The 16,861-nt window shown below is 36.2% G+C and overlaps 1 protein-coding gene across 6 annotated transcripts in view; it reads right to left on the bottom strand.

The window, feature by feature from the left end:
* Positions 1-16,861, bottom strand: part of SLIT2 (slit guidance ligand 2) — a 321,586-nt gene that overhangs the window by 46,915 nt on the left and 257,810 nt on the right. For all 6 annotated transcript variants that reach the window (XM_016121248.2, XM_016121250.2, XM_016121252.2 and 3 more), the window contains 4 exons: positions 16,163-16,234; positions 15,580-15,651; positions 14,025-14,096; positions 11,046-11,209 (listed from right to left, as the gene is read on the bottom strand). In XM_016121248.2, the coding sequence (XP_015976734.1) occupies positions 11,046-11,209; positions 14,025-14,096; positions 15,580-15,651; positions 16,163-16,234 (380 nt within the window). The remainder of the gene's footprint in view (positions 1-11,045; positions 11,210-14,024; positions 14,097-15,579; positions 15,652-16,162; positions 16,235-16,861) is intronic.

The following is a 16,861-nucleotide window of genomic DNA, read 5'->3' as shown; positions in this document are numbered from 1 at the left end:
TAGAAATAAACCACAAACGTAATCCCATTATGTTCCCCGTCATATTCGTTTGGGTCCGTGTGTTAGCACATTAGCACAGGCATGTGATTGGCGAATTTCTCTATCTTCCTCTCCCAGAAGGACATACCATTGAAACAACCTCCATTTGCAATACTACTTTTTGGGATGCGCATTTTAAAAAAACTCATGATCCATAAAAGGTTTGGCTTAAAAACAGATTCGATTGCATCCATTTTCCTTTAGTTGCATATATTTATTCCGTAAATGGCTAACAATGTAGAGATTATACCGTTCTCAACAATGTTATGTTCCACTGATGCTGCTTTTTGCATTGTGAGAGCTCACTAGACTGCCTTTTAGCAGCTGTCTCATGAGGACACTCTGCCAGAGTGACATCTTTACATATAAAATACAAATATTTCATAACACAAGCATTAATTATGGTGCTGTTATCACCAGTCTCTCCGTGGTACTTTAGTCTCATTGAAACAGCGGTGATAATTCCAATTGCGTGTTTCGTCAAACTTAACTTCTGGCAAAGTTACCCGTCAATGGTTTGGCATATTCTCCCTCCATCATCACTGCTCTGACCTTCTAAGATGCCTCCACCCAAATGCTTGTTTGACTTCTGCTCATATAACTAACTACCTTTCATCAAATTTTTTATAGATTAGAGTTTATATTTCTGGGTTTTTAGTCTACTGAAACTCATGTATGAAAGGGAATGTGAGTTAATGTGGTGGCCATGAAAACTCTTCTTATCTAAGTATTTCCCCACCCCGGGAAGTACCCGACATATTCATATAATGGTTTTGCAGTAAAAATCAAAATGAGGATAGTGATCTGTAATGTTCAGTCTTTTCTATTAACAAAAAAAAAACTGAAATATATCTACATAGAGATTCCTCTTTCTTTAGCCATTTGAAATAGATGACAGTTCTGGGGATGATTATGTTAATGGGAAAGATTGTGTCACTCAGGGAGGCCTTGGTAATGTCCCCTTCCCTTTTTCTTGGTACCAGAATAAATAATTCAGTCTCTATATCAAATTACAGCTGCAAAATTGCTGGGATTAATGCAGAAGCGATCCTCATAGAAATTTAATTTCTCACCCCCTCTCAATTTATTTATCAATTAAGGGCAAAAACCTAGCTATTCGCTGGAGAAATGAATGGTGACAGTTAATGCAGTTAAGTTAAATTAACGCAATACTCCACAATAAATGACTTCGTATTTGCTAAAGTTATCACACTTAGAATCAACAATAGAAAAGGAAATACCTCACTGGTAATGGGTCCCTTAGCTCGGCTAGAAGACAACAAGAATCTAATTTTGATCAAAGGCGTAGGATAAAGCAGCTAAGAACGGACAGCAGCAAACCAGCGTGTCAGCAAATGCAAGGACTGTAAACACTCATCTGGCCACTTCCCAAGACCTTGAGAAAAACTCTTTTGTCTGTTTCTGTGCTTCCAACATTGTGAGACTGCGGTTTGAACAGAGGGGTTCAGGGCTGACAGTTTCTAAGTTTATTCTATGGAATGTGACATTTTTTGAAAATTATGTTTGATTATTTGAATGAGAAACTAGAAATTGTTTTATGAAAAAAAAAACTAGATACATCATAGATTTTGAGGAATTTAATAGAGTATGCAGATAACAAAATTGCCGGGCTAAAATAGTTCCTATCAGTGTAACACATAGTCAAGATTTATGTAATAAATATCTGCTGAACCATATCTGATTAATAAGCACTATCTAATTTTTCCACTTTCTTCCAGGACCAAATAGAGCTAATTCTGTTCAATTATTTTCAGTGTCTGTGATTTCTTATAAGAATACAAAGGGAGATCATTGCCTCCTTGTATATATTCAATTTAGCTAAACGAAATAAAGCAAAATAATAATAATAAAAAGCTTTCCCAGGTACATGGGCCTCTTCTGACAACTGCTTAAACCTACGTTGTCTTGGTGACATCAGGATTGAATATACAGCAAAACACTGAGTTCTAATTCCGTCAGGCTGATACAGTTGACTACTACAGCTACTGTTTGCTTTTCCTTTATTCGAATCCTTTTACAGTCCATTCTTTGATGATAATTTATTATTTCTAGTACTCAAGTCTGAGTGAATGGTAATTCAAAAGATATTTGTAAGTTATATAAATTCCAAACAGCAGCATCCTGATATGTCCAAATGTCTCAGAATACTACAATCCCTTTTGCTACTTTATCTAGATTGTAATTACATCTAATTGAACATCCTTCTTATAACGTGGTTTTTACATCTACCTGGTTTATCTGAATCTACTTATTTCTATATTCTAACCCTTCAGAACTACAGCTGACTTTTGAACAACTCGGTATCATTAGGGGTGCAGATTCCCAACAGTTGAAAATTTGCATATAAATTCTGACTCCTCCAAAACTTAAATTGTCCTTCGGCAACCTCAGGGGATTGGTTGCAGGACTCTCAGATAATACCACAATCTGCAGACACTCACGTCCCCTATTTAAAATGGCACAGATCAATGCAGTCTGCCCTCTACATCCTCAGACTCCCAACCACGGATGAAAACAGTACAGGGATCTATAGGAAAAATTCCAGGCATAGGTAACCCTAGAACAACGTGGGTGTGGTTCAAACCCATGTTGTTCTAGGGTTACCTATCCCCTGTATCTGGTTCTCTCATTCACCTCCCACCCATATTTTGCTTCTCTTCTGAAACTATCTTCCGTCACCCGCTTGTCTTCAATTTGTGATTCATTTTTCACCCAGGACACTTTCTTTGAGATCCCTTCCTGCAAAGTTCTTATTCAAGGGGAACTATATAATTCCTCTGTTTTGATAATAAGGTAATGGTATCAGAGTTAAGTGGACATGCTTAAGAAAGTCATAACGAAATGGTATAAGACATAGCACAGCTCTCTAGAAGCAAACCAGCACTTGTAGGATTTTGCACACTTGATCAGTCCCAGATGAAAAGAAGATGTTCAGAAATAGGAATTAGCACAATGCATAGCAATCTCAGAGAGAAAATCTGAAGTCCATCACCCCAAGTTAGTAACCTAGATTTGTTACTTAAGTATGTGGAGTTAGAAGAATAATAGCAGTCATCTCAATGGGTTGTTTTCAGTATTAAATGAGATACTAATGGATGTTGAATACATAATATAGTGAGAGAAAGCATAGAAGCCACAGTGAATTTGGACACTCTTTCCTCGACTTCGAAGAAGGTGAGGTGATGGGTGGAAGTTGGGGAGACATAACTGATTCACCTAAAAGGAGAAACACCCACATTTACCCAAATTTAACACAGGTAAAGGTGAATTAGAGCTTGCCATTTATTCATTCACCACAAGTTCACCAAGTACTTTCTGTCTATACCAGGAATTGATGACATTTGGGGAAGCTGTAGGGGCTATAATTATCAAAACCTTGGGGGAACAGAAGAGGGTACCAAAAGATAATTACCCAGTGGGTAACAATACCCACCAAGAGTTAATGGTTTTGCACTTTTAAGGAGTGCAACTTTGATTTGTAAATATGGTATGGAAACCACTAGAAATAACTGTATGCCACTGAGGAGGAGAGAGTCTCTTTTTCTCTTGCATTGCTACTTGGTAAGGAACTATATAGCTTGCTTGCTGATATAACTTCGCCGATCTTCCATCTTTCTTCCTTCCCAAAGCTGACTGGTTCCAAGAAATGCTAAACAATTGCCAAAATATTGGCCCTCATAAAATGTGTGTCACAGAGGAGAAGAGAAATCTAGCTCTAGCACTATAGGTTTCCATTACTGCCACTGAAATGGAAGAAGCCAGTGTAGGCTAACTAGACTGATTTAAGATTTGGTCTTGATTTAAGCGAGCCTTCTAGCATCAGCTATCTGGACTAGAGGTGTGTTTAGCTTAATAATTCAAAGGGAAAATGAGAAGAAAGTTTGGTTAACAATTTGTCTTTGTCAGTTACTTTAATCTTTAATGGAAGAACCGCCGGACCTCAAATCCATTAAAGCTTGTAGACAGACTTGCTTACTTGACTCAAATCACTAGCTATGCACCTGACACCAACATTGCCACCCATTGAGAATTGTTTCTCACTTTGATTTATGACTAAAAGCTCCAGACACAAATTTCTAACTCTACCCCAGAGTCTGCCTTCTTTCTGGCATCCCTTGGAAACACAAGTCAAATAATAAAATCTTCTAGCACTGCTCTTGTAAAAAGTCAGAGGTATAGTATATCGAAGACAACTCGGAAAAAAGCATAGGAAATATTTGAGGTTGGGCATAATTAACTAAGAGGAGGTTTTTATTTAAAACCAAAGATTATGTATTCTACTTAATATGACGTTATTACATTTCTTAAGCATGACTATCAGTCACATATTTTAACATTCCATCATAGTTACATTCATTTATCAAATATTTATTGAGGATCGACTACAGACACCAGGCTAAGTTTTGAGAGTTCAAAGCCATGAAATGTTCAAGTTTCTAGAAAAACTTCAGTAGTTCAGTAGTAGAGACATATCTGTATCAAGTACAGAACATAGTCATGAGAGGATGTGGGTAACAGAAATGTATGTTTTGAAAAATGTGTTTTAAGTTTCTGCATGCCATTAAGAGGGAAGAATTCACTCAGTGAGTGGAAATGTAAATCTGAAGTTCATAAGAGTAGTCACGGCTAGATAGCTAAAGCCATGGAGTTGAAAGCAATTCGTTTAATATGGAGAGAACATCACACATGTCAATATTAAAGAGTCAGTAAGAGGCATCAACATAGAGATGAAGAAAGAGGCAAACAGAATGTACGAGAAGGAACAGTGGGTACCAGTATTTAAGATGAAAAGAGAGAAGAGAAGCCATTGAAATTGGCAAGATGGAAGATGCTGGTGTCCTTATGATTTCTCTAGAGGAATGGAGATGGTCACCAGGTGACTGAGGGTATAAATCTGCATTATATAAATGGTTAAACAAAACCACGAAGGCTGGATGGCACGCCTCTGGGATCACCTGGATTGGCCACTTTCTACATACAAATGTGACCTTAGGCCAGTAAATGAATTTCTTGAGTCACATTTAAATAGAAAATAGCAACAATTATTGTATGGAATTATTGAATCATAGAAATATAGATATAAAATATTTAAGAACAGAATACTAATTATTGGTTCTCATGATGTATTAAAATAAATGTCAGCTAAAATTTAAGTGTTTTAAGATTTAAGAAGTATAATAAAAAAATAATCGTCATTTGTTTTTTAAAGATAACGTTTTGGAACATAACTATATACAAGTTTGAATATTTGCTTTAGCTGGTGCGCAAATCTTAATTCCAAAAAGCTAAAGTTATTTCAAAATTATAATTACGTGATAGTGATGCTAAATCTGAAAATGTAAAAAAATAAAAAAAAATTCAAATACTACTTTAAAGCTTATCTAACTAGTGAATTTTTCATTCTTTCTAATTCAAGGTAAATTATCTAATTGTCTCAATACTTTACTTAATAACTAAAGGTAATGCCAACCAATAAATTTGAGACATAAAACAAAACACCTCAAGCTTGTTAAGAACACCCCCCCCCCCAAAAAAAGAAGATGTTGATCTTGCTGAGGCAAATGACAATGTAACAATGTTGAAACATTGCTGAAAGCTGTGGAATTTTCCTCAGGGATTGCAGAATCCAGAATATTTTTAACATATGAAATCAGAGGTAGAGATCAACCATGTGGCGGTAAACCGGCGAACATCTTGGGATATCTAAAAGAGGCCTTTGACCGTTTTGGCTGGCCCTTCCCAGAGAAGTAACTGAGTACCCGGAGACCATGTCCCTGCCTCTCCACGCGTGCCCATTGGGGCGCCTCCTCCTTTTCTGTGTTCCATTCTCAGTTCCACTTGACTCACTGTAAGAACCTTCTGATGGTCTGACAGACCTGGGGGTCTCGGCTGCAATTACATAATTGTTTGGTGTGAATATTATTAATATCATATATCTATTTTTTTTTCAATCACCAAACCTCCATATTGATTCGGAATTATCTACTCAAATATATCTATCGGTAGACTATCAGCACTATGAGGACAGGGTTGTGCGTTTTCTGCCTTGTTTATTGTTGTGTTCTTAGCACTTTGGAATTGTGCCTGGTGCTTAACAGGAAGTCACATAATATTTGTTGGATGAAAGAATGAATATATAGTTCATTTCCATTAGACAGCTCTTTCCTTGAACATTTAAGTGTTTAATAAATGTTTGTCAAATTAAATTGAAAAAAGTGAGTTGTTTGAATAGCTAAATCTTCCCGAATTGAGAACATTAGAAATTAGTGCTATTCTGCATTCCATGCTGACTTTCTCAATGAAAACCTGGATGGGACAAAAACCTCTGCTTTATTGTGGAATGCTTAATCATTCTCATTTCATCTGATATTAAAAGACGAGGATGGGACATGTGGCTTATAAAGACAAGTCACTAACACCTGCTTCCCACTCAAGAATGTTCTAATCTGGGTGTTAATTAAATATGCTCTGATAATCTGTTTCATCGGTTCATTTATTTCTGTTGTCTACTGAAACTATGAGATTACACTATAAAAAAATACTTTGAAAAATATAGACTGAAAATTGTTTTGAAAGAATTAATTACTCAAAGTAATAGCACAGCCTTTCCTAACAGAGAAAACCTTTAAATTGTATTTAAATATAGTTATGTAAACATGTCTTCAAATAAATAATATTCATCTTCCTGCTGTCATTTGAAATTACATATTTACAAATTTTAGGAGTATATAAATCCTAAGATTTGTAAATATGTAATTTCAAAAATAAAACACATAAAATAAAACACATTAAACTGGCATGATTATGGGAAAAGTTACATTAAAATATAAAAAACACAAATTATAAAATATTTAAAGAAGCTTCATTTTATTGCTTTTAAGTTCATAAGGTATGTAAGCTCTGAAACACAGTACTCAGATTTCCTGGAGTGAATTATTTTAATTAATAGATTAGGATAACCTGCCTTATACCAAGCCATTTATTATAAGAAAATATGTCTAGTAAAGTGTGTGAGAGAGGTACATGTCTTTCATTTCTTAAGTATGTTTCAATAGTAGGGTGGCAATCATTTATACTGATAATTTGTTTTAAGAATATTTTTATTGAAAATCAGAAAGTAAACTTGAGAGGCAAGCTGTATGGTCAGAGAGTCAGGGTTCTACTTCTGGCTCCTTCACTTGGCAGCTGAGGGATTTTGAATTAATTACTTAATTTCCCTAAATTACAATATTTTCATCTCTCAAGTGGGGAAATAACAGTGCCTACTAAGAGAATTATGCAAAAATTAAGAGAGATAAGTATTTGTAAAATTCTCAACACAATGCAAACTGCTTAACACAAATTAGTTGTTGTTCTTTTTATGTCATCATTATTATTATTTTTATATTATTATATTATTATTATTAGTAGTAGTAGTAGTAATATTGGTAGAGATCCAGTCTGAATTATTAATCTTAAACTAGCAGAGTCTTAAGATAATGAAATCTCACAATAATTTGACAAATGCTGAGACGAATGCTGACAAAGGTCATTAAGAGTTTCAGTACCTGCCATCGCTCTAAAATTATATTAAGGTATAGAGAAACTGAGTAAATACTAAAGTTTGCTAAATGCAACTACATTATATTTGTTGAGTTCCGAACATCTATACTGCTTGCCCACCGGGTTACACCCATGTGGCTTGCTATCCGGTTTAGGGTACACCTTGAAACAGATGTAATCTATTGATTTGGTAACTCAGAGAATATTAAGCTAAATTGCCGCCACTGAGCTGAGAGAGCTAGGGCCTGCCACCATCTGTCAATTAGCAAGTGTCAGCACACCCACTTCCTGGCCCATCCTGCCCTTCCCTCCAGCGCACTCTGCACCTGCGCTTCTGCCCACCTGCAGCACCGTCCTCACACTTGCCCGCTTGTCCAAACAGCTGGCGGGGGCACGTCTGCAGCACTGGACCTCCACGTGATTCCTCTGAGCCCTGGTAGCGACTGTTCTACTTACATCGAAATTTACATAAAATTTAAAATTCAGTTCCCAAGTTGCATTTGACAAATTTTGAGTGCTCAACAACAACACGTGGCTGGTGGCTTCCAGAGGGGAGACTGCAGATACCGACAGTCCCCATCACTGCAGAAAGTCCTATAAGGCAGGACAGACTTCGACAAATCTTGAGTTAAAAAGACATTTGTGTATGAGAGTGTGCACGTACGCATGCATGCGTTTGGACTCTGGGAACATTTAATAAATTAATGTGAAGTAAGATGCCCTAAGAATGGAATATAAGTATCCGGCTTTTCTCAAATTTGCGTTATCATAAAATATTTTGAAAAAACTCCAGAGAGCTCTGACCTTTTAGAGATATAGATAATCACTAGCATTTTTCAAAATGATGTAAGTGCATCCTTGGGCACAGAGACGTGTAATAGAATCAATGTGCAGTTTCTCAACTTCCCCACACAATCTTTCTAAAACCATCCTGCCTACTACCGTGCTTAACTTTTTTGACTAAACTTTTTTACCAGTTTCTCCTTCCTTTGAACAATCACATGACTTTATAAAGACTGGTGTCTCTCTCAGTTTACCACCAGACGTTCACCGTGAGGCTCCGCCCTAAGAAAACATCTTAGGTCATAAAAGAATACTTTAAAATACTGGTTATTTGCAAAGCCTCTTGCAATCAATGCACATTATCCCAGAGAGGCATTTCCAATAAAATTCTACTTTCAATTTTTAGTAAAAATGTTAAAATGTGGATAAAAAATTATGCTGTTCACTATGAATGGTGTCCCAATCAATCTTTGTGAATTAATGAAAATAATTCAATTCAAAGAAAAATTTTAAAACACACAGATTTTTAGTGGCAGGAAATTTAAAAAATTTAAATGATACATACATTTTTTGTAACAAAGAATGACACAATTCTCTGAGGTACTGGAAATAGGAATTCAAGGAGAAAAACAGGAGTTCAAGGAAAAAGGACAGTGTAAAATATTAAAGAAGATCTTGTTTTTGTCTCTTTTAAAATTAGCTGTTAATATTTAGATTCTGCCAAATACATTTAAAAAAATAATAGAAGAGTTTTGTTTTAAAATGTCAAACTTTGCAATGCACCACAAATGACATTTTGCTACCATTTATAGTTATGGAAAAAAGCATTAGATGCCAGGTTCAAAATGTTTGGAGGGAATACAGTTTTTGAAAATTCTTTCTTTAACCAATAAATCGTAGAGAATCCCACATCATTTTTGTTGGGTTTTGAAAAGTTATAATAATAAAATTAATAGTTAACCTAGGTTGGGTGCTCTAATGTGTAAGGTAACATGTTTTACATATATTAATTTTACTAATCTTCTTTTCCACCTTTATCGAGGAATAGTTGACAAATACAATGGTATATATTTAAAGCGATGATTTGATATATATATATATATATATATATATATATATATATATATATATATATATATATATTTAGTGGAATGATCGCCAAGATTAACACATCTATCATCTCCCACAGCTACCTTCTGTGTGTCGTGAAAACATTCAAGATCTACTCTTAGCAAATTTCAAGTACGCGAAACCGTATTATGAACTTAAGCCACCATGCTGTACATTCCATCCTCAGAGCTTTTTCTTGTAACTGAAAGTTTGAACCCTTTAATCTACAGCTCCCCATTTCCCTTTCTCCTAGGTCCTGTTGCAGCAACTGTTCTATCTACATTTAAATTTAAAATAACATTTAACATTCACTGGTAACTAACTACCTTTCTATTCTTTGTTTCTATAAATCAGCTTTTTTTTTTTTTTTGATTCCACATATAAAAACTCATCCAACCAAACCCTTTTATTGTCTATCATTGTGGGTGCTTACATATGAGGAAACTGAGGCACAGACTGGCTAAACTATTAAACTAAAGTTACATAACTATTGAAAAGTAAGGCTGGCATTCAGCCCAGGCTAATACAGGCTGGGCTTCAGCACTCAGGCCATGGTTCCACTTCACGACATTACCTCCTTAAATGCGTTTTCCCTATGTAAATGTCCAAACGTTGAAAGCTTATGTTTTCAGCTAGGTTTGCAAGCCTTGGAAGGCCAGGCCATAGCATAAACTTGGCTATGCTCCATGATACCTAGGATTTAGTTTATTTCATAAAATGTTTCATAAACATGAATGGCCCTCTTGAAAATCTACAAATTAAGAATAATAGTAACCTTCTATCCCACTTTTGGTAAGTAACCTAAATTCATGTATTTGATTAGTGACTGTGGATAGACAGACAAAACAAATTTAATAGGGGTTATCTCTAGGTGTTGTGATTAATGATAATCATTTTAGTTCTTGCAGAAATAAAATGTTTCTCATGGTTTATATTTTCCTATTCTTTACATTTTCTATGCTAGCCATATATTAAGAGAAGAAAATATTTGTTCCTAAGACACTACTTCGAATTCACAAGTACAAAAAACAAAGAGGGTTAAAAAGAGGAAATGAACAAAGAAGAAAGACCCACGCTAACACAGGAAGATGGCGGGACACGAGGTAGGTCGGAAGGTTTGGCCCGGCACGCAGGGGGGCTCACATCTCCTTACCTGGCAGCAGGAAGCCGCAGGGCCCTGGCAGCCCTAAGAGCAGGGCACATGTTCAGACGAGGCAAAAGCAAAATATTTCACTTGTTAGAGGCTATAAGAGGAATTTCTAGAAATTGTGTACTCTATTCTTCATGCGTTTTAAAGAAAAGGTAGGCATTTCCAGTAGACTATTTCTGCAATTTATTTGAAAAGCCCAATTCATTACTTGGGCTCCTGAGTAATTCCTTACTCAGGTAACTAAGCACCCTGTCTCGTCCAAGCACAGGTGGAAACAGCAATTAGTTACCGGTGCTTTTCGGCTACACCTTTGAAGTCCAGTGGCAAATTATTATTTTTTCTTTTGAAATTAATACAGTGAATTTTTATTGATAGAAATACGAATAATTAAAAGCCTTACCTTGACATGTAAATTTTTTGGAGGGAGTTGTGAGTAACAGTTTATCTGCCATTTCTCCGGGACCAGCACAACGAGCGATTCCCGGTTCTTTATATTCCGACTTCACCCAGTCGGATAACCACTGCATATTACAGTCGCAGTAGAGAGGGTTGGCTCCGATTGCTCTGGAAAACACCACCGAAAAGGACATCGTGTGCACAGCACACACACATACAGACACACACACGTATGAGATTATTGTTATTTCCTAAGGGAAACATAACTCCAAAAGATGCTCTGTAGAACATCCCTATGGATTTATTAGTGAAAACAATTTCAAAGAAAATGGAGACATGGGGATTACCCATTTTCCTGAATTAGTGCAACTGAGATTAAGTGAGTTGGCACTAGTGTTCACACTTATCAGAATTAAAAAGGTTGTCTTATATTTGCAGGAACACGTTTATACTGGGTGTAAGCGCACTCTCAGTGCAGGTTAATACTTCCTTCATTCACCAACTATTTAATGAGAAGTCAATCACTGTGGCAGATTCTTGGGACCCAAACATGAAAACCACATTATTTTTAACTGCTACACAGGAAGACTCCTCTGCAAAGCAGATTAATATATACTCATATGTGCGAATGGATTTCATTTAGAAGTGCTCTACCAGAAGAATTTACAAGATGACTGTGAAAAGAGGGTAACTTTCCTAGGGGACTGTTGGCTAAAAATGTGTAAGTATTGAGAGTCACGTAGGTGGAAAAGGCTGGGAAGACTTTTTCAGAGTGAAAAAAATCCAAAGTACAAAGGCGCGAAGCTAAGAAAGTGTGTGAGGTCATAAAGATGCATGTAGTTAGTTCCCTGAGCTGATTTAGAGTGTTGTTGGATGTCTGTCCCTTTATAAAGTCTTTCATTTTAGAACTTTGGTTCCTATTCACACAAGCAGTAGTAGCAATAGGAAAAGTACTCAAGATGCTAGTTAACATTTATTGCATCATTACAACATGCAAGAACTGTGCTAAGCCATTTATTTATGTGAATTACCTCATTTTATGCAAACTAGCAACTCTCTGAGGGCGATATTATTAGCCCATTTTACAGATTAAGAAACTGAGGTCAAAGAAGTTAACCAATGGGTTCATAAAACTGCCATATCTGAGCACAAAATACATAAAATACATAAAATGATATTTAAAAACTGATTAATTCTGATTTATAACTAACGTCAGATTAGTAGTGTTTTTAGGTCTATAGTCAAGGCAATACCAGCCTTAATCCTCAATCAGAACACCCCCAAAATAAGTTTGTAAAACAGTAATACTTTATATTATAGTAGTTTAGTTGTTTTAATGCCCAACTCTAACCAAGAACTGGAGTGTAGTAAATTTTATGCCCATATATATGCCAGATTCTAACCCTTCTTCTAAATTAAAAATGAGCAAAATTATGTCTTTGAGTAATTTGATCTCATTTTTACTGACATTTACTTGGTCCTTGCTATGTCAGGGGACACAGTGGAAAATGTGAATAGGACAGGGCTTTTTATAACCTGAGGAGTAAAAGACAAATGCATAAATGGAATACATGACCAAACAGGACACATGACAAAGAAGATTCAAATTACTCTCACTGTTAGTGGGATTGGTCAGATAAAGGGGAGCTCTACTTAGCTCAAGCAACACCTTTCCCATGCAGCCTTTTGTGATCCATTGCCCTAACATGGGTGGATAGATGGCCACATCCTTCTTTATGCTGCAGTCTCTGCCAGATGGTACCACAGTCTCTCAGCCCTGAACTTCTGGTTTAATTAACAATGTATCTCGGGCAAATGACATCCCTGGAGTTTTTAGAGGAGTGGCTCTGACATTGACTTTGAGGTAGGTGCTGGGGCTCAAGTATGAAAAGATGGAAGTCTCATCTCCTGGAACCTAATAGTTTAGTAGAAGGAATATTAACTGTAAGCACCAGTCAGACGTGCAAAACCCTGCATTGATCACACAGCCCCCATAAGGCAAATTCATGTCCGGCATGATTGACAGACTATGAGCTGCTATCCTCTGCCCATCCGCCTTTCCCAATTTTTCTAAATGTCTTTTCTTCTTGGGGTTAGGTGGGTTTTAAAGGGGAAGGCAAAGCCAAGAGCGAATAGGTAAGGCAAGCTCCTTGGGAAAACTGAGAGCCAACTGACACCGAATTTAAGCCAACGCACATAACTGCCCCCAGGTGACACCAAGTCAGCCTGATGTAAGAGGCTCTGGGTTCTAGGATTGTCCCCTGAACTTCCTTCTAGTTCTGCCATGGTCTTAATAATAGAACTACAAATCATGTAATAATGGAATTTGACCCAACTGAGATTTTTTGGACCCAATTTATCACATATTTTTAAATTGTTTTATCATACTTCCAGGCAATTTGGAGATACAAGCAGGCTACATGAGAGAGAGAATATAAATATAAATTAAAAAAATATATATATATATATAGCACCCAAGATGAGAGTTTGACTATTTCCCTCTACCACACTATAAAGTCTTGAACCCTGTCTAATCTACTTTTGCATGGTGCCATAGTTGATGCTGAGTAAATCTGCTCAATAAATGAATCCAGTTCGAGCAAATCAGGATAGACTTCATGGAAGAGGTGATACTTGGGATGTGACCTAAAAAAAGCAGGATTTGGGCAGAACCAATATCTCTCAGAGAACACTGAGAGATAAGGCATAGACTACTAGGAAGTTGGAGAAACCACATTTGTAAGAAGAGACACTTTTAGCTAAGCACAGAAAATTCAAGTAATGGGAAGGAATGGCCAGAAGAATAAATTCGGGCTATCTTGTTGAGGCCACCATATCTATATTGACAATCTTTATTTTTAAAGATAGAACTAATCACATCTTACGATGTGACAATAAAGGGGGTGGCAGAGGATGACGTGTTTCAAACCCACTGGCCGAGGACAGATCGACACTAAACCCACAACATGGACTAGGTACTCACAGATGCGATAACGCAGAAAGATCATTGAAAGCACCCTCGGGCACAACAGAAATGTCATTTCCATGTAAAGAGCTGAGAGCAAGAAAAAGTAAAATTAAATTTCCTATAATTCAGAGAGTTCAGAAAAATTCATATGCATGTATGAAACTTCAGTTTATAATAAGCATTTTAAATCAGTGTAGCCAAGATGTTCTAGTCAATAAATAGTTTTGGTACAAGTGGGGATCTATTTCAGAAAACAAAAAGTTAGTTGCTACCTCACATCATATGCATAAAATATATTCTAGATCAAAGAGTTAAATGCAAAAATAAAACAAATGTAGTAAAAGAAAATAGAGAAGAGCTTTTTTCTTCTTTTTATAAATGTGACAGAGAAAGCTTTCAAAACCACTATATAAAACTTAGAAACCATAATTAAAAGGAGTGACAAATTTTTGACTATCTAAAATATATTCATAATATAAAAGATTACATATAAGGAACAGAATGGGAAATATTTGCAACATATATAAGATACAAGGAATAATTCCTTTGTGAAAAGACTTTCAAACTTTGAGTCAAATAATACATGCATAAAGATATTTATGCTAATAATAAAAAGACAAAGTATCCAATAGGAAATGGGAAATGATATGATCAGACTCATAGATTAAACAACACAAATGCTCAGTAAACAAATAAAATATACTCAAATGCTCTAGTAATTGGAATTGCAAATTAATAGACATGGGAAATAATGTTCCATCTGTCACATGACAAAACCGAAAGCATTAATAATATTCAATATTTGCAGGAGTGTTTCAAAACAGGTACTGTATTAAATAGTTGGTGGAAAAAATAAATTCGTAAATTGGCAAAATCTTGTTTAAAGGACAACTTGATGGTTATTTTGGTATTCTTTCAATATTTTTGACAGTAACTTCCCACCACAAATCGCTAGCACATTTGCACCAAGACAAAATGTGTAGGATGCTCTTTAGAACTGCTGCACAGAGTAGCAAAAATTTGGAAGTAGAACAAATAAATGATAGTAAAGAGGTGGCAGAGCGAGACCAAATCCTCTTTACGGTTTTAAAAATTTACAAAGCCAGGGGCATACGTATGTCATCATATAAACACAAATGCATACAAACGAGGGGCAGAAGAGAACAAACTGTTTAACGGTAAATTCTAGGGGAGGCTATTGGGATTGAGGAGCCTGTTTTATTTCATATAAAGTTTATTTATTATATAATCTGCACGGAAATTAAAACTCCCTCCATTTCTTTCAAAATTAGTTAAATCTATATAAAACATACACCTGAATATTATATAGTATCAAATAAATGACTTCAACAAGTATTACAGAAGAGAAGATTATATTCTCTGAATTACAGCTCTTGAACAATGATGCAATAAGATATAATTCTCCTATTTCCAAATTTGCAGTGAACCCTAAAGTATATATCCAAAAATACTCAAGAATTGACAAAGCAGTTAAATCATTAAATAGAAACCAAAAACTCGATCCTTGAGGGGGGGAAAAAAAGTATTTTGTTGAACATTAGATGCTTACAGTAATCGAAGAGACTTCAATCCATAGAAGGTTTGAGGAGGAATACATCGCAGACGGTTGTAACTAAGAATTCTGAAAGCACACACAAGCCAATTTGTTTTACTCAAATATCACAAAGTGGCCAAATGCCATTTTTAAAAATAAAGCAGTTTTAAAGGGGTTATTTTAACATCTTATAAGTTGAGAATATCGATGCATAATATTTTAAAAAGTATTTGTGTTGTTTCACTAACTCAACACGTTCGTTTCGTAAACTCGGTCCAGAATGTTTTCTACTCCTGCTGGATGCCGAGGCCTCAACTATGCCTTCCTTAAGTGACTTTCCCCAGAAGTCTGCTTAAGGCTCTCTCCTAACCCCACCACAAACATACATTATTCTTGTTTCTTTTACAGAACCCAACACTCTCATATAATGTCTGTATTTGTTGGCTTATTGAGGTTTTGTCTTTTTCTCCCAAAAAGTATGTACGTTCCTTGAGGGCAGAGACTTCATCTGCCTTGTTTAACAGGAAGGTCTAAGACACAGAAAACACATTTTGTCCAGTGAATTAATAAAAGCTCGGTACTATACTTTCGTACTCACAAGGTGAGGAGCTGGGTCATGTTGCTGAAACTCTGGTTAGAAAGAGTGCTTATCCGGTTGTTACTTAAGTCTCTAAAAGAGAAAAAGAAGAAAATGAAGTCTACTGTCACTGCAGAAGTTGAAATGTCAGTGATTCATAGCGAAAGAAGGTCTTTTAGTTCACAGTTACAGCAGCCTCGTTAGCAGTCATCTTTTATTTAAAAATAACGAAACATGGAGCAACCTTCTGGGGCAGACTGTGATGTTACTCAGAACTACCGTGTTGCCCCGGGCTGTGGGAATTAGAAGTGACCACATGCCTTGCCTGGGCCAGTGAAGTGTGGGCCCTGGAGCTGTTTTGGTTCAGAATAAAGGCTTGAGAGTGAGCTCACTTTTCCCATTTTCTTCTTCCTTTTCTCTCTGAGAGACTGTGATGTTCCCCAGGCCCAGCACCTGTTGCCGGTCCCAGAGTGAAGATATGTGCAGGCCATTTACCACGGGCACACGTTTTGGGTGAGACATGAGCCTTTGTTTTTGAAGGTTCCATCAGTTACAAACACTCTATCTTCATGAATACATAAGCTCACTAATACACACAGCCACATTTGATAACTGAAAGAATCCCTCATTTAATGACATTAGCAATGCCATAATTAAAAAAGTGGCATAATTAAAAATTTTGCCCTTGACAACGTCACTAGCACATAGTAGGTCCTAAGT

Source organism: Rousettus aegyptiacus, unplaced genomic scaffold (assembly GCF_014176215.1).
Source record: "Rousettus aegyptiacus isolate mRouAeg1 unplaced genomic scaffold, mRouAeg1.p scaffold_m13_p_10, whole genome shotgun sequence".
Taxonomy (NCBI): domain Eukaryota; kingdom Metazoa; phylum Chordata; class Mammalia; order Chiroptera; family Pteropodidae; genus Rousettus; species Rousettus aegyptiacus.
This window is presented reverse-complemented; position numbering and strand designations above follow the sequence as displayed.